Source organism: Thalassophryne amazonica, chromosome 9, assembly GCF_902500255.1.
Source record: "Thalassophryne amazonica chromosome 9, fThaAma1.1, whole genome shotgun sequence".
NCBI lineage: Eukaryota > Metazoa > Chordata > Actinopteri > Batrachoidiformes > Batrachoididae > Thalassophryne > Thalassophryne amazonica.
In genome coordinates, this window is record NC_047111.1 from 1625718 (window position 1) to 1647278 (window position 21561).

Consider the following 21561-nt stretch of genomic DNA (forward strand, 5'->3'; position numbering starts at 1 on the left):
ATGTTTAACACGCAGATGTTTAAATGTTTAAAAAAAAAAAAAAGATGTTTAAAATATGACAAAAGGTACAAGAATAGAACGTCCTTTAAAAACATGTTCAAAATGTTTACAAAGGCTGTAAAATGTGTAAATGCATAGACAGTTCCTTAAAAACCCACAAATATATTTACAATGTTTTTAAGATGTGTTATTTTATATTTAAGATGTGTTAAAGAACAAAAAGAGACACGCAAAGATGTTGAAATTGTGCGTATGTGTGTCGATTGGGGGGGGAGATCAGGTATTCATTTGTTCTGAGAGGGGGTTCACTCTCTCACACTTCGAAAACCCGTTCGAAACTACTATTCTACACATTACCCTTTGTTTTACCACTTTGTTTATTGTGACTGGAGGTCGTGTCACAGGTTTGTTTACTGCTACTGAAGTTCGCATTGCAGTTTTGTTTATTGCTACTGAAGTTCGCGTAGCAGTTTTGTTTATTGTGACTGAAGTTTGTGTAGCAGTTTTGTTGATTATGACCGGAGTTTGTGTCGGCCTGGAGGTCGTATCACAGTTTCATATCACAGACATGCCTTCAAACGGTACAGACGGCAGACAGGCCATCAGAAGGTACTGCTGGTGAAAGGCCAGCAGAAGGTACAGATGGCAGACAGGCCGTCAGAAGGTACAGATGGCAGACAGGCCGTCAGAAGGTACAGATGGCAGACAGGCCGTCAGAAGGTACAGATGGCAGACAGGCCGTCAGAAGGTACAGATGGCAGACAGGCCGTCAGAAGGTACAGATGGCAGACAGGCCGTCAGAAGGTACAGATGGCAGACAGGCCGTCAGAAGGTACAGATGGCAGACAGGCCAGCAGAAGGTACAGATTACAGATAAGCCATCAGAAGGTACAGATGACAGACAGGCCAACAAAAGGTGCAGATGGCAGAGAGACCAGCAGAAGGTACAGCTGGCGGCAGGCCAGCAGAAGATACAGATTTTAAACTGCCCTGAGCATCCACTTACTCCCCCATCTGTTCGCCATTTTCAGCTACCTATGTTGTGAACTAGTCGTGCCAGGGATTCCAATACTTTTGTGGCTATCAGGATCTTGAATTCATTGGATTACTATCATTGAATTTTTTTTTTTTTTTTTTTTTTACAGGATTTTTATATACAGTATGATAATATTAATTTATTTATTCTTGTCCATGCTCATGATGATAGCATTTATGTGTATTGTCTAATTGGATTCTGTCACTGGTTTTGGGGGATGGAGTGTTTTTATTGTCAATGGTCTTGTGTCGTGTGTACAATGCTGTTAGTGTCTGGTGATGTTCATATATGTGTTTTGGACAGCCTACTGCAATCTAAGTATCCTTTGTAAGGATACATATAGTGAAACTTGAACTTGAGATGGCAGAGAGGCCAGCAAGAAGGTACAGGTGGCAGAAAGGCCAGCAGAAGGTACAGATGCCAGACAAGGCCAGCAAGAAGGTACAGATGGCAGAGAGGCCAAAAGAAGGTACAGATGGAAGAAAGGCCAGCAGAAGGTACAGGTGGCGGAGAGGCCAGCAGAAGGTACAGATGGCAGAGAGGCCATCAGAAGGTACAGATGGCAGAGAGGCCATCAGAAGGTACAGATGGCAGAGAGGCCATCAGAATGTACAGATGGCAGACAGGCCAGCAGAAGGTACAGATTACATACAGGCCGTCAGAAGGTACAGCTGGTGACAGGCCAGCAGAAGGTACAGATTACAGATAAGCCATCAGAAGGTACAGATGACAAACAGGCCAACGAAAGGTGCAGATGGCAGAGAGGCCAGCAGAAGGTACAGATTTTGAACTGCCCTGAGCATCCACTTACTCCCCCATCTGGTCGCCATTTTCAGCTACCTATGTTGAGAACTAGTCGTGCCAGAGATTCCAATACTTTTGTGGCTATCAGGAACTTGAATTCATTGGATTACTATCATTGAATTTTTAATTTTTTAATTTTTTTTTTTTTTTTTTTTTTTTTACAGGATTTTTTATATACAGTATGATAATATTAATTTATTTATTCTTGTCCATGTTCATGATGATAGCATTTATGTGTATTGTCTAATTGGATTCTGTCATTGGTTTTGGGGGGATGGAGTGTTTTTATTGTCGATGGTCTTGTGTCGTGTGTACAATGCTGTTAGCGTCTGGTGATGTTCATATATGTGTTTTGGACAGCCTGCTGCAATCTAAGTATCCTTTGTAAGGATAAATATAGTGAAACTTGAACTTGAGATGGCAGAGAGGCCAGCAGAAGGTAGAGATGGCAGAAAGGCCAGCAAGAAGGTACAGATGGACGAGAGACCAGCAGAAGGTACAGATAGCAGAGAGGCCAGCAAGAAGGTACAGGTGGCAGAAAGGCCAGCAGAAGGTACAGATGGCAGAGAGGCCATCAGAAGGTACAGATGGCAGAGAGGCCATCAGAAGGTACAGATGGCAGAGAGGCCATCAGAAGGTACAGATGGCAGAGAGGCCATCAGAATGTACAGATGGCAGACAGGCCAGCAGAAGGTACAGATTACATACAGGCCGTCAGAAGGTACAGCTGGTGACAGGCCAGCAGAAGGTACAGATTACAGATAAGCCATCAGAAGGTACAGATGACAAACAGGCCAACGAAAGGTGCAGATGGCAGAGAGGCCAGCAGAAGGTACAGATTTTGAACTGCCCTGAGCATCCACTTACTCCCCCATCTGGTCGCCATTTTCAGCTACCTATGTTGAGAACTAGTCGTGCCAGAGATTCCAATACTTTTGTGGCTATCAGGAACTTGAATTCATTGGATTACTATCATTGAATTTTTAATTTTTTAATTTTTTTTTTTTTTTTTTTTTTTTTTTTTTTACAGGATTTTTTATATACAGTATGATAATATTAATTTATTTATTCTTGTCCATGTTCATGACGATAGCATTTATGTGTATTGTCTAATTGGATTCTGTCATTGGTTTTGGGGGGATGGAGTGTTTTTATTGTCGATGGTCTTGTGTCGTGTGTACAATGCTGTTAGCGTCTGGTGATGTTCATATATGTGTTTTGGACAGCCTGCTGCAATCTAAGTATCCTTTGTAAGGATAAATATAGTGAAACTTGAACTTGAGATGGCAGAGAGGCCAGCAGAAGGTAGAGATGGCAGAAAGGCCAGCAAGAAGGTACAGATGGACGAGAGACCAGCAGAAGGTACAGATAGCAGAGAGGCCAGCAAGAAGGTACAGGTGGCAGAAAGGCCAGCAGAAGGTACAGATGCCAGACAAGGCCAGCAAGAAGGTACAGATGGCAGAGGCCAAAAGAAGGTACAGATGGAAGAAAGGCCAGCAGAAGGTACAGATGCCAGACAAGGCCAGCAAGAAGGTACAGATGGCAGAGAGGCCAAAAGAAGGTACAGATGGAAGAAAGGCCAGCAGAAGGTACAGGTGGCGGAGAGGCCAGCAGAAGGTACAGATGGCAGAGAGGCCATCAGAAGGTACAGATGGCAGAGAGGCCATCAGAAGGTACAGATGGCAGAGAGGCCATCAGAAGGTACAGATGGCAGAGAGGCCATCAGAAGGTACAGATGGCAGAGAGGCCATCAGAAGGTACAGATGGCAGAGAGGCCATCAGAATGTACAGATGGCAGACAGGCCAGCAGAAGGTACAGATTACATACAGGCCGTCAGAAGGTACAGCTGGTGACAGGCCAGCAGAAGGTACAGATTACAGATAAGCCATCAGAAGGTACAGATGACAAACAGGCCAACGAAAGGTGCAGATGGCAGAGAGGCCAGCAGAAGGTACAGATTTTGAACTGCCCTGAGCATCCACTTACTCCCCCATCTGGTCGCCATTTTCAGCTACCTATGTTGAGAACTAGTCGTGCCAGAGATTCCAATACTTTTGTGGCTATCAGGAACTTGAATTCATTGGATTACTATCATTGAATTTTTAATTTTTTAATTTTTTTTTTTTTTTTTTTTTTTTTTTTACAGGATTTTTTATATACAGTATGATAATATTATTGTCCATGTTCATGACGATAGCATTTATGTGTATTGTCTAATTGGATTCTGTCATTGGTTTTGGGGGGATGGAGTGTTTTTATTGTCGATGGTCTTGTGTCGTGTGTACAATGCTGTTAGCGTCTGGTGATGTTCATATATGTGTTTTGGACAGCCTGCTGCAATCTAAGTATCCTTTGTAAGGATAAATATAGTGAAACTTGAACTTGAGATGGCAGAGAGGCCAGCAGAAGGTAGAGATGGCAGAAAGGCCAGCAAGAAGGTACAGATGGACGAGAGACCAGCAGAAGGTACAGATAGCAGAGAGGCCAGCAAGAAGGTACAGGTGGCAGAAAGGCCAGCAGAAGGTACAGATGCCAGACAAGGCCAGCAAGAAGGTACAGATGGCAGAGGCCAAAAGAAGGTACAGATGGAAGAAAGGCCAGCAGAAGGTAGAGATGCCAGAGAGCCCAACAGAAGGTAGAGATGCCAGAGAACCCAGCAGAAGCTACAGATGGCGGAGAGGCCAGCAGAAGGTACAGGTGGCGGAGAGGCCAGCAGAAGGTACAGGTGGCGGAGAGGCCAGCAGAAGGTACAAGTGGCGGAGAGGCCAGCAGAAGGTACAAGTGGCGGAGAGGCCAGCAGAAGGTACAAGTGGCGGAGAGGCCAGCAGAAGGTACAAGTGGCGGAGAGGCCAGCAGAAGGTACAAGTGGCGGAGAGGCCAGCAGAAGGTACAAGTGGCGGAGAGGCCAGCAGAAGGTACAGGTGGCGGAGAGGCCAGCAGAAGGTACAGATGGCAGAGAGGCCAGCAGAAGGTACAGATGGCAGAGAGGCCAGCAGAGAGTAGAGATGGCGGAGAGGCCAGCAGAGGGTACAGATGGCAGAGAGGCCAGCAGAAGGTACAGCTGGCGGCAGGCCAGCAGAGGGTACAGCTGGCGGCAGGCCAGCAGAGGGTAGAGATGGTGGAGAGGCCAGTAAGAAGGTAGAGATGGCGGAGAGGCCAGTAAGAAGGTAGAGATGGCGGAGAGGCCAGCAGAAGGTACAGATGGCAGAGAAGCCAGCAAGAAGGTCCAGATGGCAGACAAGGCCAGCAAAAGGTCCAGATGGCAGACAAGGCCAGCAGAAGGTCCAGTTGGCAGACAAGGCCAGCAGAAGGTACAGTTGGCAGACAAGGCCAGCAGAAGGTCCAGTTGGCAGACAAGGCCAGCAAGAAGGTACAGATGGCAGACAAGGCCAGCAAGAAGGTAGAGATGGCAGAGAGGCCAGCAGAAGGTAGAGATGGCAGACAAGGCCAACAAGAAGGTCCAGATGGCAGACAATGCCAGCAAAAGGTCCAGATGGCAAACAAGGCCAGCAAAAGGTCCAGATGGTGGAGAGGCCAGCAGAAGGTCCAGTTGGCAGACAAGGCCATCAAGAAGGTCCAGATGGCAGACAAGGCCAGCAAGAAGGTACAGATGGCAGAGATGTCTGCAGAAAGTGGAGATGGCAGACAAGGCCATCAGAAAGTATAGATGATAGAGAGGCCAGCAGAAGGTAGAATGACAGAGAGGCTAGCAGAAGGTACAGATGGCAGAGAGGCCAGGAGAAGGTACAGATGGCAGAGAGGCCAGGAGAAGGTACAGATGGCAGAGAGGCCAGGAGAAGGTACAGATGGCAGAGAGGCCAGCAAAAGGCACAGATGGCAGAGAGGCCAGCAAAAGGCACAGATGGCAGAGAGGCCAGCAAAAGGCACAGATGGCAGAGAGGCGAGCAGAAGGCACAGATGGCAGAGAGGCCAGAAGAAGGTAGAGATGGCAGAGAGGCCAGAAGAAGGTAGAGATGGCAGACAAGGCCAGCAAGAAGGTCCAGATGGCAGACAAGGCCAGCAAGAAGGTCCAGATGGCAGACAAGGCCAGCAAGAAGGTACAGATGGCAGACAAGGCCAGCAAGAAGGTCCAGATGGAAGACAAGGCCAGCAGAAGGTAGAGATGGCAAACAAGGCCAGCAAGAAGGTCCAGATGGCAGACAAGGCCAGCAAGAAGGAACAGATGGAAGAGAGACCAGCAGAAGGTAGAGATGGCAGAGAGGCCAAAACAAGGTACACACGGCAGAGAGGCCAGCAGAAGGGACAGATGGCAGAGAGGCCAGCAGAAGGCACACATGGCAGAGAGTCCAGCAGAAGGTACAGATGGCAGAGAGTCCAGCAGAAGGCACACATGGCAGAGAGTCCAGCAGAAGGTAGAGATGGCAGAGAGGCCAAAACAAGGTACACACGGCAGAGAGTCCAGCAGAAGGCACACATGGCAGAGAGAGCAGCAGAAGGGACAGATGACAGAGAGGCCAGCAGAAGGCACACATGGCAGAGAGAGCAGCAGAAGGTACAGATGGCAGAGAAGGCCAGCAAAAGGTACAGATGGCAGAGAAGGCCAGCAAAAGGTACAGATGGCAGAGAAGGCCAGCAAAAGGTACAGATGGCAGAGAAGGCCAGCAAAAGGTACAGATGGCAGAGAAGGCCAGCAAAAGGTACAGATGGCAGAGAAGGCCAGCAAAAGGTACAGATGGCAGAGAAGGCCAGCAAAAGGTACAGATGGCAGAGAAGGCCAGCAAAAGGTACAGATGGCAGAGAAGGCCAGCAAAAGGTACAGATGGCAGAGAAGGCCAGCAAAAGGTACAGATGGCAGAGAAGGCCAGCAAAAGGTACAGATGGCAGAGAGGCCAGGAGAAGGTACAGATGGCCGAGAGGCCAGGAGAAGGTACAGATGGCCGAGAGGCCAGGAGAAGGTACAGATGGCCGAGAGGCCAGGAGAAGGTACAGATGCCGGACAGAGGCCAGCAGAAGCTACAGATGGCAGAGAGGCCAGCAAAAGATACAGATGGCAGACAGACAAGCAGAAGATACAGATGGCAGAGAGGCCAGCAGAAGGTACAGATGCCGGGCAGAGAGGCCAGCAGAAGGTACAGATGCCGGGCAGAGAGGCCAGCAGAAGGTACAGATGTCGGACAGAGGCCAGCAGAAGGTACAGATGGCAGAGAGGCCAGCAAAAGATACAGATGCTGGACAGAAGCCAGCAGAAGGTACAGATGGCAGAGAGACAAGCAGAAGATACAGATGGCAGAAAGGCCAGCAGAAGGTACAGATTCCGGACAGAGGCCAGCAGAAGGTACAGATGGCAGAAAGGCCAGCAGAAGGTACAGATGCCGGACAGAGGCCAGCAGAAGGTACAAATGCCGGACAGAGGCCAGCAGAAGGTACAGATGCCGGACAGAGGCCAGCAGAAGGTACAGATGGCAGAGAGGCCAGCAAAAGATACAGATGGCAGACAGACAAGCAGAAGGTACAGATGGCAGAGAGGCCAGCAGAAGGTACAGATGCCGGACAGAGGCCAGTAGAAGGTACAGATGGCAGAGAGGCCAGCAAAAGATACAGATGGCAGACAGACAAGCAGAAGGTACAGATGGCAGAGAGGCCAGCAGAAGGTACAGATGCCGGACAGAGGCCAGTAGAAGGTACAGATGGCAGAGAGATCAGCAGAAGGTACAGATGCCGGACAGAGGCCAGCAAAAGGTACACATGGCAGAGAGATCAGCAGAAGGTGCAGATGGCAGAGATGGCGAGGTTTGTTATATTTCAGACATTTCAGTACAGCATAGCCTACCTTCATCTTGAAATTTCGGACCAACATTTTCTTTTTGTGCAATTTGGACTTTTTGTCTTTTTTGTCCTGGTTCTTCTTCTTCTGCTCAGAGAATAGCATTGCCAGACTTTTGTCCAACTCCATCATGGCTTCATCGTCCAGCTCATCATCACTGCTGCTATCTCCGCTTGTGGCCTGCACACAACACCACAAACTGTCTAACAGTGTCCTCCAGCATGGGACACAAAAGGCATTCAAAACATGGACATATGTTACTAGAAATATTCATGCGTTCAACCCAGACTTCTCTTCTGGAGAGAACTGTGGGTTTCTTTTTGGAAGTGGTACATTCCCTGAAGTGAGTGATGGAGGACCAACAAAAAAGGTGACTTCAGCTCCCCGTGGTGTTCATCCCTTATCATCTATGTCCTGTTTCTCTGCTGTGGACTGCTGCACCGAGCAGGAACAGACGTCCACATACTCAGCTGTTTGGCTCATTGGAATGGATGCTTTGCTGTTTGATGAAGACATTGAATCCTATTTATTTGAGTGAAATGTGTCTAGCTGTATTTTATCTCTGGAGCCCGACACAAGGAAAAGCTTATAGTTGTGACACCATCACTCTTATTATGAATGCTTTGAGTGTGACCCAGCTTGGTTTTAAACAGGTGCTGAAAATACTTCCACCTCTCTCATTTATTTCAAAAAGGCACTTTAATGTTATGTTTCTTATTTCCACTGTCATGAAAATTCATGATTGGGATTTTTCAGTATACAAGTTGCAGGAACTAGTAAAAAAAACTAGGGGTGGGCAAACATAAAAAATCTTAATCGCATTAACTCAATGACTTTCTGTGATTAATCATGATTAATCGCATGGTATATGTGAAACCCAAAAATGAATTCAAAAGCCGCTTAAAAGCACAGTTTTATTTGAAAATGTAAATGAACATTGCATAAATTTGAAAATGTAAATTTCAACTGAAACACACTAATGAAATCAAATATAAAACCACTGGCAGGTCATTTGTTATCCTGTTTCATATCAAAATAACAATATTCATGTCCATGACTAAATGTACTAAAACAAATACGTCACAATTGTACACATACCACAATTTGATATGTGTACAATTGTGACGTATTTGTTTTAGTATGTTTAGATTTTGTTGTGATTTGGCACTTTATTAGCCGATTAAACTGAATTGAAATTGAACATTTTATTGAGTCTTAAAGTAAATAAATATGAATTTGGTCACTGGATCCTTAAACTTTGTACATAATGAACTCTACATGGTGAATCCTTGATCTCTGGACATAAATAGGAATAAACAAAATCTGTAGTTTTTGTCAAAAGCATTTCCTTTCAGACATTATTGGCATGAATGTGTTTCCATATATCTGAGCTGAGCTTAGAGCTGCTGTGCTTCACTTCAGGATGTAATTTGAAAAGAAAACACAGCACGTTTCATTTTGGGAGGAAAAAAAACGTTCGATTGTAGTTTCTTGTCTGTATTACATTTGGAAAAAGGTGTCATTTTATTTAAAGCGGCGATTAATTTTGAAGTTATTAATTCCGACTGGACACTGTCTCAGCCGTGCAGCGTTTCGAGCTGTGTGAACGGAACGGAGGACGATTCTCGTTTCTTGACAGCAACAAGAGTCCCAGTTAGTGACTTTAATCCACACAAAAGTGACTGACGATATTTTAATGGCTCTGCGAGGGGTTAAGAAGCGTCTTGCCGTTTCTGAAGAGCAGTGAATCAAAGAACCAACGAGCTACTGGATTGAAGCATTGCTTCAATGGTTCATGGTTTCAAAGTGGAGCCGCGTTGCAGAAATAGTTTATTACAGACCAAACCCTGAATATCCGACTTTATTTGTATGTCGGTATGACTCTGAAACTCGGAAAAATCCGTATCATTTATGGACTATAGGTTGACATGAAAACCACCGAAAAGCTGTGTTCACCGCGGGGACACGTTCGACTATTCGAGATTATTCAAGATTTTTTTTTTTTTTTACCGATGACGAATGATGCGTAAAAGATCCGGGCCTGATCCTGTAGAACTTTGTACCAAAAATGTCTATTCAAAAGTTCGGCGTCTTTCTGCATTTTGTTTTGTTGTGCATTGCATAGCCTGTAGTTTTCTCAATCCTCGTGTCGTTTTCTGTGTGAACTCAGCTATCAGCAGGAAGCAGCAGCATAAGCTCGCCCCCGACTGACGCTTTCAAAAATAAAAGGCAACGAGCAACAGTCACAAAAGGCCAAAAAAAACAAACAAAACAAAAAAAACGCAGCGTTAAGGGGAGGAACAAAATTGTCGCCGATAATGACCTCAATAATTAACGCAACGTTAGCGCGTTAACGTTGCCCAGCCCTAAAAAAAACATAAGATGTACAGCAGAAAATATGGTACCCATAATTACCTTTTTCCCCATCAGCCAGAAGTGACATGAATGAGCAGTGGTCCAAAATTAAATACAGCCTGTACAAAGCTGAAGTGTCTCCATACTAGAGGGACGCGGTGGCTGACAGGTGAGAGGACTTATAACAAGAGGGTCATAGGGCCAATTCCCCCATCAGACAGAAAAATCATGAAGGTGCCCTTGGGCCTCCGTTTCGAGCATACAGCATCCTGTCACCTGTACGAATGGATGAATGTTAAAGGTCCAATTGATGCTTTATTGCCCACTTTACAAATTTCACGATGATGTGTCAAACATGCTTTCATTGTACAGCCACGTTTGTGAAACTACAAACTGCTTTATTTCCTCTTCACGAACACCGTTTTAGGAATGACATTCACCATGACACCAATTTAATGTCAAACAGTGGAAGCTGCACACAGGGATGGAGTGTCAGGAGGGAAGAGGAACACAGCACGTTCACAGCGTCTGCCCTCACAACCTGACCCCCTGCCCCGGAGCTCGCCTTGCACAGTGCTCCATTAGTCATTCTTCATTTATCTTGTTCAAGTCATGAGTACGCAGAGCCACTTAGAGCACAAAACCTTGTTATTTTCTCTGGAGGTCCAGTCTGGGCTCTGTAGGTGTGTCTTCATGTGTGCACATTGAGGGCAGCAGAGGCTTTGCTCAGGCTTCTCTGTGAGGTGGAGAGCAACACACTGCTTCACTGTAAATACACAATAAGTCTATTTCAGGTGACCAATGCCAACCCTCTTTTTCTTAAAATACTTCATTTCACTCAGTGTCACGCTTTGGAATTAACACTGTCTTCTCCATTTTTCAGGGCAGCATTACAGCACCACATACATGTCGGGCATATACGACGTTTTCAGTGTCCCACAGCTGACATGGAACGTTATTCCACCCAGTTTGGGAACGATATGTTTTTGTTGGAACCGGTTCAGGAACGCCAATTTTGGGGTGGGACCCAAAACCAGAAATGTTAAAATACTGTTCATAGGTGTGACTGGCAAAGGACAAAAAAGGCAAAGACAAAAATGAAAATCTTTTAGTGCTGTTTCTGGTCTGACTCCGTGTTGAATTGTTGATTTGTGAAATTAAGTGTTTGTGTTTCATTGACACACTGTATACATGTTACCAATGTGAAATAAACTTATTTGGAAGAAAAAAGAATGTACAGAAATGTGGGAGATGCCAGACTATTTTACACATTTTGCCTGCATAATTTTCAATTTGAAAAGTTTGAAATTCACATCTTGTCCTTGTCATTCAGATTTTGATATCCCTCTATATTGTCCAAATAAAGAAAAAGAAAAACAAAAGGTCCAGCTTTCCTCAAGAAAAAAAAAAATGCAAATAAGCTTGCAACATAAGCCTTGGTCCCTACCAAATAATAAAGCCATGAATAATGATCCACGTATAAATCTATCATGTATTCCATACTAAGGTGCCTCTATGTGCCAGTAGATGGCAGTGTTCTATGCATTTTGACCCATCTACTGGATGGCAGTGTGAATGGTGCCCGGTTATATCAAATGGTTGTAGAGTTGAAACACAACTGAAACAGAATTTTCAGTTTTGCAAATGCCTTTTTGTTCCAAATGAAAAAAAAACAAAACATATTATACAAATACACAATTATTTGTAAAAACCATCACGTATTACAGTCACTTGTGTGTTGGTTTTTATCTCAACTAATCAGTGATCGGGGAGGCTCATTTTACTCATAATGCCTTTTGGCATCTGAGTGTTAATATTTAAAGCATTCAGAATTAAAATGAAAAGATATGTGTTATATTTTCACTTTGTAAAAATGTCATTTTGAGTTGTCATTAATGAGTTGACATTAATGAGTCAATGAGTTGACAATGTAGTTATTCTACGTGGACATTTGGAACAAATATAACAATCTTGGGAGAACAATCATACGTATAGATTCAATGCAACCAAGAAGGGAGAGGTAATGTGGACCACCACTCTAGGCCAATTTTTATCATGTCCAAGTGTTTACTGTAATTAGCTTGAAACAAATCATGTAAAGAAAGAGGGATATTGATTCCTAGGTATTTATTGCCGGCTCTATGCCATCTAAAACCACTTTGTTGCTGAACGCTGAGCGTGATATTGCCATTGGCATCCATAGCCTCTGTCTTATCACATTTATATTATAACCAGAAAAATAACCATATACAGAAATTATTCCCTTTAAGCGTGACATTGATAATGTAGGCTCTGTCAGATACAATAAAACATCATAGGCATAGAGTGAGATTTTATGTTCCTCTGTGCTGATCAGAATCCCTAATGAGCTGGGCCAACGGATCAATACTAATGCAGGCATCGACATTAACGTTTGACTGATTGTCCGGCACAAGTGTAGAATGTGATCGGACAAGCAATATGCTCTAATCGTTGTCCAACCGGACAAGTGAGTGGCATTTTTTCGTTTAAAATGTTCAAATTCTTTATTTTCATCGCTCGGAACCAAAATACCTGACCGCCGCCTTTTTGTTTTCTTATTTACATCACGTCTTGTCTCGCACCTCTCGAGAAAGCGTCTTCGGTTTTCTCCCGCCACTCTTCACGCAGCGGACAATTGGAAAACATGATATCAATGTGTGCGCGAGACCACTGTAGGGAGTGTGCGTTCGTAGTAGAGGCTGACATTTTTTCGGGAATCCCATGGGATGGAAGTCAACTTTGCCATTTATCACGTGATTGGGATGGTACGGGATTAAAAATTCACGGAAGCAGACGGGAGCAAGAACCAAGCTTTTAGGCAACGAGCCGTCCTGCTGTCATTTGAGCGGTCAATTTTCGAAATTTTTTTTTGCAGCGTAAGTATGATCTGCATGATCAATGCAGCTGCAGTATGAGTGAACAGACGGAGGAACTCCATGCAAGGCAATATTTTCTCACGGCGCAGGGCTGGGGTCGGGGTTACCGCGATGACCCGCAGTAAGGGTCAGGGAAGAACGTCGCCCGCTATCGATGTCGCCGCTGATCTGAGCATGCAGAGCTGTATCTCGCATTCATTGCAGCTTACTTTTGGATTTTGAAACCAGAATGTGTATAACAGTAACATTACTAACAGATAAAATCAATTTCAATTGAGAAATAGCCAGTATTGCATTCACTCAACGCGTGGGATCGGACTGAAGGCGCTAGCACTCTGTCTTCTCTCTTACGTCACGGCAATGTCCTGGATGTACAAACAGTTTTCGCGGAGGGCCAAATTTTAACTGCAAATTTGTCATTTTTAAACGAAGATTTCTCTGCTAAATTACACATTTGGGCTTTCAGATTTACTTTACTACATTCACAAGGGCCTTATAAATACATATCAGCTATTTCTTTCTGAGATGTGACCACATTTATTTCAATGCAGGTCTACTTTAAGGTAATAATTTGCATGAACATCACTGAGTGGAATGGAGGCAAAATAAAGAAGCTAGAATAACTTAAATTAAATAGTTCGGCTCACTCATAAAACCAAGATCTTTAAATTAAATTGGTTAAAATTAACAGTGTAGAGGACAAAGCAAATTAAGTTTAAAAAACCAATTAAATGCTTTGCTAAACTTGAGTTAGTCTGACTATAAGTGTGAACTAAAAGAAACAAAATTTCTAGGAGTCATGATTGATGAAGATTTTACATGGAAGTCACACATAAATTACACAAAAGGAAACATAGCGAAAGCCATTGCTGTTTTGCATAAAGTAAAATTTTCATTGAATAGTTATGGTTTATTAACATTGTACAATTCATTGATTGTCCCATATTTAACTTATTGTGTAGAAATCTGGGGATCAACATGTAAAACGTATACACAACCATTATTCAGAAAAGAGCTTTAAAAATGATTAGTAACAGTCATTTTAGAGATCCATCTAATCCATTATTTATTAAGTATAAGGTACTTAAATTTCATGATTTAGTTGATTTGAAAATATTACAAACAGTGTACCAAGCTACAACCCCTGGCAAAAATTATGGAATCACCGGCCTCAGAGGATGTTCATTCAGTTGTTTAATTTTGTAGAAAAAAAGCAGATCACAGACATGACACAAAACTAAAGTCATTTCAAAAGGCAACTTTCTGGCTTTAAGAAACATTATAAGAAATCAGGAAAAAAAAAATGTGGCAGTCAGTAACGGTTACTTTTTTAGACCAAGCAGAGGGAAAAAAAAATATGGACTCACTTAATTCTGAGGAATAAATTATGGAATCACCCTGTAAATTTTCATCCCCAAAACTAACACCTGCATCAAATCAGATCTGCTTGTTACTCTGCATCTAAAAAGGAGTGACCACACCTTGGAGAGCTGTTGCACCAAGTGGACTGACATGAATCATGGCTCCAACACGAGAGATGTCAATTGAAACAAAGGAGAGGATTATCAAACTCTTAAAAGAGGGTAAATCATCACACAATGTTGCAAAAGATGTTGGTTGTTCACAGTCAGCTGTGTCTAAACTCTGGACCAAATACAAACAACATGGGAAGGTTGTTAAAGGCAAACATACTGGTAGACCAAGGAAGACATCAAAGCGTCAAGACAGAAAAATTAATGCAATATGTCTCAAAAATTGAAAATGCACAACAAAACAAATGAGGAACGAATGGGAGGAAACTGGAGTCAACGTCTGTGACCGAACTGTAAGAAACCGCCTAAAGGAAATGGGATTTACATACAGAAAAGCTAAACGAAAGCTATCATTAACACCTAAACAGAAAAAAACAAGGTTACAATGGGCTAAGGAAAAGCAATCGTGACCTCTAAATTATTTACACATTATTCACTTTGTATGTTTGTAGGAATCCGCTAGCTTAGCGCAGCTACTAGCTCTTAGCCGGTTTAGCATGGCGGCTTCTCCTGTCTCTCCAGCACTTTTCTGCTCTGGGTGTGAAATGTTTAGTTATTCCTCGGCCTCCTTTAGCAGTAATGGTACTTGTAATAAGTGTAGCTTATTCGTAGCTTTGGAAGCCAGGCTGGGCGAATTGGAGACTCGGCTCCGCACCACGGAAAATTCTACAGCTAGCCAGGCCCCTGTAGTCGGTGCGGACCAAGGTAGCTTAGCCGCCGTTAGTTTCCCTCTGGCAGATCCCGAACAGCCGGGAAAGCAGGCCGACTGGGTGACTGTGAGGAGGAAGCGTAGCCCTAAACAGAAGCCCCGTGTACACCGCCAACCCGTTCACATTTCTAACCGTTTTTCCCCACTCGATGACACACCCGCCGAGGATCAAACTCTGGTTATTGGCGACTCTGTTTTGAGAAATGTGAAGTTAGCGACACCAGCAACCATAGTCAATTGTCTTCCGGGGGCCAGAGCAGGCGACATTGAAGGAAATTTGAAACTGCTGGCTAAGGCTAAGCGTAAATTTGGTAAGATTGTAATTCACATCGGCAGTAATGACACCCGGTTACGCCAATCGGAGGTCACTAAAATTAACATTGAATCGGTGTGTAACTTTGCAAAAACAATGTCGGACTCTGTAGTTTTCTCTGGGCCCCTCCCCAATCAGACCGGGAGTGACATGTTTAGCCGCATGTTCTCCTTGAATTGCTGGCTGTCTGAGTGGTGTCCAAAAAATGAGGTGGGCTTCATAGATAATTGGCAAAGCTTCTGGGGAAAACCTGGTCTTGTTAGGAGAGACGGCATCCATCCCACTTTGGATGGAGCAGCTCTCATTTCTAGAAATCTGGCCAATTTTCTGAAGTCCTCCAAACCGTGACTATCCAGGGTTGGGACAAGGAAGCAAGTTGTAGTCTTACACACCTCTCTGCAGCTTCTCTCCCCCTGCCATCCCCTCATTACCCCATCCCCGTAGAGACGGTGCCTGCTCCCAGACCACCAATAACCAGCAAAAATCAATTTAAGCATAAAAATTCAAAAAGAAAAAATAATATAGCACCTTCAACTGCACCACAGACTAAAACAGTTAAATGTGGTCTATTAAACATTAGGTCTCTCTCTTCTAAGTCCCTGTTAGTAAATGATATAATAATTGATCAACATATTGATTTATTGTGCCTTAGAGAAACCTGTTTACAGCAGGATGAATATGTTAGTTTAAATGAGTCAACACCCCCGAGTCACACTAACTGCCAGAATGCTCGTAGCACGGGCCGAGGCGGAGGATTAGCAGCAATCTTCCATTCCAGCTTATTAATTAATCAAAAACCCAGACAGAGCTTTAATTCATTTGAAAGCTTGACTCTTAGTCTTGTCCATCCAAATTGGAAGTCCCAAAAACCAGTTTTATTTGTTTTTATCTATCGTCCACCTGGTTGTTACTGTGAGTTTCTCTGTGAATTTTCAGACCTTTTGTCTGACTTAGTGCTTAGCTCAGATAAGATAATTATAGTGGGCGATTTTAACATCCACACAGATGCTGAGAATGACAGCCTCAACACTGCATTTAATCTATTATTAGACTCAATTGGCTTTGCTCAAAATGTAAATGAGTCCACCCACCACTTTAATCATATCTTAGATCTTGTTCTGACTTATGGTATGGAAATTGAAGACTTAACAGTATTCCCTGAAAACTCCCTTCTGTCTGATCATTTCTTAATAACATTTACATTTACTCTGATGGACTACCCAGCAGTGGGGAATAAGTTTCATTACACTAGAAGTCTTTCAGAAAGCGCTGTAACTAGGTTTAAGGATATGATTCCTTCTTTATGTTCTCTAATGCCATATACCAACAGTGCAGAGTAGCTACCTAAACTCTGTAAGTGAGATAGAGTATCTCGTCAATAGTTTTACATCCTCATTGAAGACAACTTTGGATGCTGTAGCTCCTCTGAAAAAGAGAGCTTTAAATCAGAAGTGCCTGACTCCGTGGTATAACTCACAAACTCGCAGCTTAAAGCAGATAACCCGTAAGTTGGAGAGGAAATGGCGTCTCACTAATTTAGAAGATGTTCACTTAGCCTGGAAAAAGAGTCTGTTGCTCTATAAAAAAGCCCTCCGTAAAGCTAGGACATCTTACTACTCATCACTAATTGAAGAAAATAAGAACAACCCCAGGTTTCTTTTCAGCACTATAGCCAGGCTGACAAAGAGTCAGAGCTCTATTGAGCCGAGTATTCCTTTAACTTTAACTAGTAATGACTTCATGACTTTCTTTGCTAATAAAATTTTAACTATTAGAGAAAAAATTACTCATAACCATCCCAAAGACGTATCGTTATCTTTGGCTGCTTTCAGTGATGCCGGTATTTGGTTAGACTCTTTCTCTCAGATTGTTCTGTCTGAGTTATTTTCATTAGTTACTTCATCCAAACCATCAACATGTCTATTAGACCCCATTCCTACCAGGCTGCTCAAGGAAGCCCTACCATTATTTAATGCTTCGATCTTAAATATGATCAATCAATCTTTATTAGTTGGCTATGTACCACACGCTTTTAAGGTGGCAGTAATTAAACCATTACTTAAAAAGCCATCACTATCTTAGCTAATTATAGACCAATCTCCAACCTTCCTTTTCTCTCAAAAATTCTTGAAAGGGTAGTTGTAAAACAGCTAACTGATCATCTGCAGAGGAATGGTCTATTTGAAGAGTTTCAGTCAGGTTTTAGAATTCATCATAGTACAGAAACAGCATTAGTGAAGGTTACAAATGATCTTCTTATGGCCTCAGACAGTGGACTCATCTCTGTGCTTGTTCTGTTAGACCTCAGTGCTGCTTTTGATACTGTTGACCATAAAATTTTATTACAGAGATTAGAGCATGCCATAGGTATTAAAGGCACTGCGCTGCGGTGGTTTGAATCATATTTATCTAATAGATTACAATTTGTTCATGTAAATGGGGAATGTTCTTCACAGACTAAGGTTAATTATGGAGTTCCACAAGGTTCTGTGCTAGGACCAATTTTATTCACTTTATACATGCTTCCCTTAGGCAGTATTATTAGACGGCATTGCTTAAATTTTCATTGTTACGCAAATGATACCCAGCTTTATCTATCCATGAAGCCAGAGGACACACACCAATTAGCTAAACTGCAGGATTGTCTTACAGACATAAAGAGATGGATGACCTCTAATTTCCTGCTTTTAAACTCAGATAAAACTGAAGTTATTGTACTTGGCCCCACAAATCTTAGAAACATGGTGTCTAACCAGATCCTTACTCTGGATGGCATTACCCTGACCTCTAGTAATACTGTGAGAAATCTTGGAGTCATTTTTGATCAGGATATGTCATTCAAAGCGCATATTAAACAAATATGTAGGACTGCTTTTTTGCATTTACGCAATATCTCTAAAATTAGAAAGGTCTTGTCTCAGAGTGATGCTGAAAAACTAATTCATGCATTTATTTCCTCTAGGCTGGACTATTGTAATTCATTATTATCAGGTTGTCCTAAAAGTTCCCTAAAAAGCCTTCAGTTAATTCAAAATGCTGCAGCTAGAGTACTGACGGGGACTAGAAGGAGAGAGCATATCTCACCCATATTGGCCTCTCTTCATTGGCTTCCTGTTAATTCTAGAATATAATTTAAAATTCTTCTTCTTACTTATAAGGTTTTGAATAATCAGGTCCCATCTTATCTTCATAGTACCATATCACCCCAATAGAGCGCTTCGCTCTCAGACTGCAGGCTTACTTATAGTTCCTAGGGTTTGTAAGAGTAGAATGGGAGGCAGAGCCTTCAGCTTTCAGGCTCCTCTCCTGTGGAACCAGCTCCCAATTCAGATCAGGGAGACAGACACCCTCTCTACTTTTAAGATTAGGCTTAAAACTTTCCTTTTTGCTAAAGCTTATAGTTAGGGCTGGATCAGGTGACCCTGAACCATCCCTTAGTTATGCTGCTATAGACTTAGACTGCTGGGGGGTTCCCATGATGCACTGAGTGTTTCTTTCTCTTTTTGCTCTGTATGCACCACTCTGCATTTAATCATTAGTGATTGATCTCTGCTCCCCTCCACAGCATGTCTTTTTCCTGGTTCTCTCCCTCAGCCCCAACCAGTCCCAGCAGAAGACTGCCCCTCCCTGAGCCTGGTTCTGCTGGAGGTTTCTTCCTGTTAAAAGGGAGTTTTTCCTTCCCACTGTCACCAAGTGCTTGCTCACAGGGGGTCGTTTTAACCGTTGGGGTTTTTCTGTAATTATTGTATGGCCTTGCCTTACAATATAAGGCACCTTGGGGCAACTGTTTGTTGTGATTTGGCGCTATATAAATAAAATTGATTGATTGAATTGATTAATTGACTGTGGATGACTGGATGAAAGTGATATTCAGTAATGAATCTCGAAACTGCATTGGGCAAGGTGATGATGCTGGAACTTTTGTTTGGTGCTGTTCCAATGAGATTTATAAAGATGACTGCCTGAAGAGAACATGTAAATTTCCACAGTCATTGATGATATGGGGCTGCATGTCAGGTAAAGGCACTGGGGAGATGGCTGTCATTACATCATCAATAAATGCACAAGTTTACGTTGATATTTTGGACACTTTTCTTATCCCATCAATTGAAAGGATGTTTGGAGATGATGAAATCATTTTTCAAGATGATAATGCATCTTGCCATAGAGCAAAAACTGTGAAAACATTCCTTGCAAAAAGACACATAGGGTCAATGTCATGGCCTGCAAATAGTCCGGATCTTAATCCAATTGAAAATCTTTGGTGGAAGTTGAAGAAAATGGTCCATGACAAGGCTCCAACCTGCAAAGCTGATCTGGCAACAGCAATCAGAGAAAGTTGGAGCCAGATTGATGAAGAGTACTGTTTGTCACTCATTAAGTCCATGCCTCAGAGACTGCAAGCTGTTATAAAAGCCAGAGGTGGTGCAACAAAATACTAGTGATGTGTTGGAGCGTTTTGTTTTTCATGATTCCATAATTTTTTCCTCAGAATTGAGTGATTCCATATTTTTTTCCCTCTGCTTGGTCTAAAAAAGTAACCGTTACTGACTGCCACAATTTTTTTTCTTGATTTCTTATAGTGTTTCTTGAAGCCAGAAAGTTGCCATTTGAAATGACTTTAGTTTTGTCATGTCTGTGATCTGCTTTTTTTCTACAAAATTAAACAACTGAATGAACATCCTCCGAGGCCAGTGATTCCATCATTTTTGCCAGGGGTTGTAATAAAAATACCTTACCAATAAACATTCAAAATATGTTTGAAAAAAAGAGTAAGTAGTTATAATTTGAAAGGAATAGAAGTCTTTAAAAAAACAAGATTCAGAACCAAAGTAAAGGAACGGAGTATTGCAGTGAATGGTGTAAAAGTATGGAACACCTCAAAGAAATCAAAGAATCAAGGTCACTTAAATTATTTAAAAAACGTATTAAACTAGATGCATTAAGTAAGTATGAAACTATGAAATAAGTCAGTGGGTTGTGACAAAGTCTAAAATGTAACAATGTTAAAAATGTAATCTTTTAAATAATGGCTAAAATTATGAAATAAGTCAGTGATATGTGACAAAGTCAAAAAATGTAATCTGTTAAATAATGTTGAATAATGATGCTTAAAATTGAAAGACTGTATTGTAAAAAGGGGCAGAAAATATAAGACTTGTTCTTCTCTGCTCCTTTTCATTCAGTGTCTTGTAATGTACTCATTTCTGCTTTTCTTTTAAATGAATGAAATAAATATTGAAGGAAAAAAAAACTCAGTGGCTGAGTTAGAATTTGTAAAAAAAAACAACAACAAAAAAAAAACATGCAAACTGCTATTTTAGGGTGTTTTTTTTTGTTGTTTTTTTTTTACTGAGCAAATCACTGGTTTTAGACTGTGGAATAGTCCAAAGAATATTTCACTTCTGTGGGATGATCCTCATGACGTGTTAACTGAAATCAAAAAGCTAGCATGGCTGCAGCTTTGGACACTGTTACAAACAGCCCCGGCCTCCCCTAACCGTTATAACTGGTCCACTGACCAATAAAGTTCACAGCTTTGACCCCCTAAAACAAACAAACAAACAACACTCATTCGTTTTAGCTTAAATTTTCATCATTTCCACAGCAGGAGCAACATTTGGGAATCGTCAGCTCACCTGGGCTGAAGTGGATCGGAAGGTGAATTACGCCTTGTCCACATGTAGCAGGGTTTTTGTAAAACCGAATATCCTGCTGCCTCCATCTGGAGTACACGTCACCTCGTTTTTAGAAAAAAAAATCATCCACATCTAACTGCATAAGTGCGTTTTTAAGCACATCCATAAGTGTGGCAGTAGTTCCCCAAATCCTATCCAATCAGAGTAAGCGTCTGTCTGTTGACGTCACTTCCACAAAACGTGAAACATGGCGCCAGGCTCATTCGTGTGGACTCATAAGGAGACAGAATTGCTCTTAAACATAGTTTTGGAATATAAAGTCAGCAAGACACACAAAAATGTCGACTGGGAGTTTTGCCAAAGCAAGTACGTGGACATACTGACACTGTTTTAGGATCAATATCCTGCAGAGACCTCCAGTGAGTTTCCCCATGGAAGGGGAGAACTAACGCGGGCTACCCTGACCACAAAAATTAAGGCAATCAGGGCC

The 21561-nt window shown here is 42.5% G+C and overlaps 1 protein-coding gene across 4 annotated transcripts in view; it reads right to left on the bottom strand.

Annotated features, from left to right (window-relative positions):
* The window catches only part of mybbp1a (MYB binding protein (P160) 1a), a 282215-nt gene that overhangs the window by 101534 nt on the left and 159120 nt on the right, over positions 1–21561 (bottom strand). For all 4 annotated transcript variants that reach the window (XM_034177480.1, XM_034177481.1, XM_034177479.1 and 1 more), the window contains exon 18: positions 7633–7806. In XM_034177480.1, the coding sequence (XP_034033371.1) occupies positions 7633–7806 (174 nt within the window). The remainder of the gene's footprint in view (positions 1–7632; positions 7807–21561) is intronic.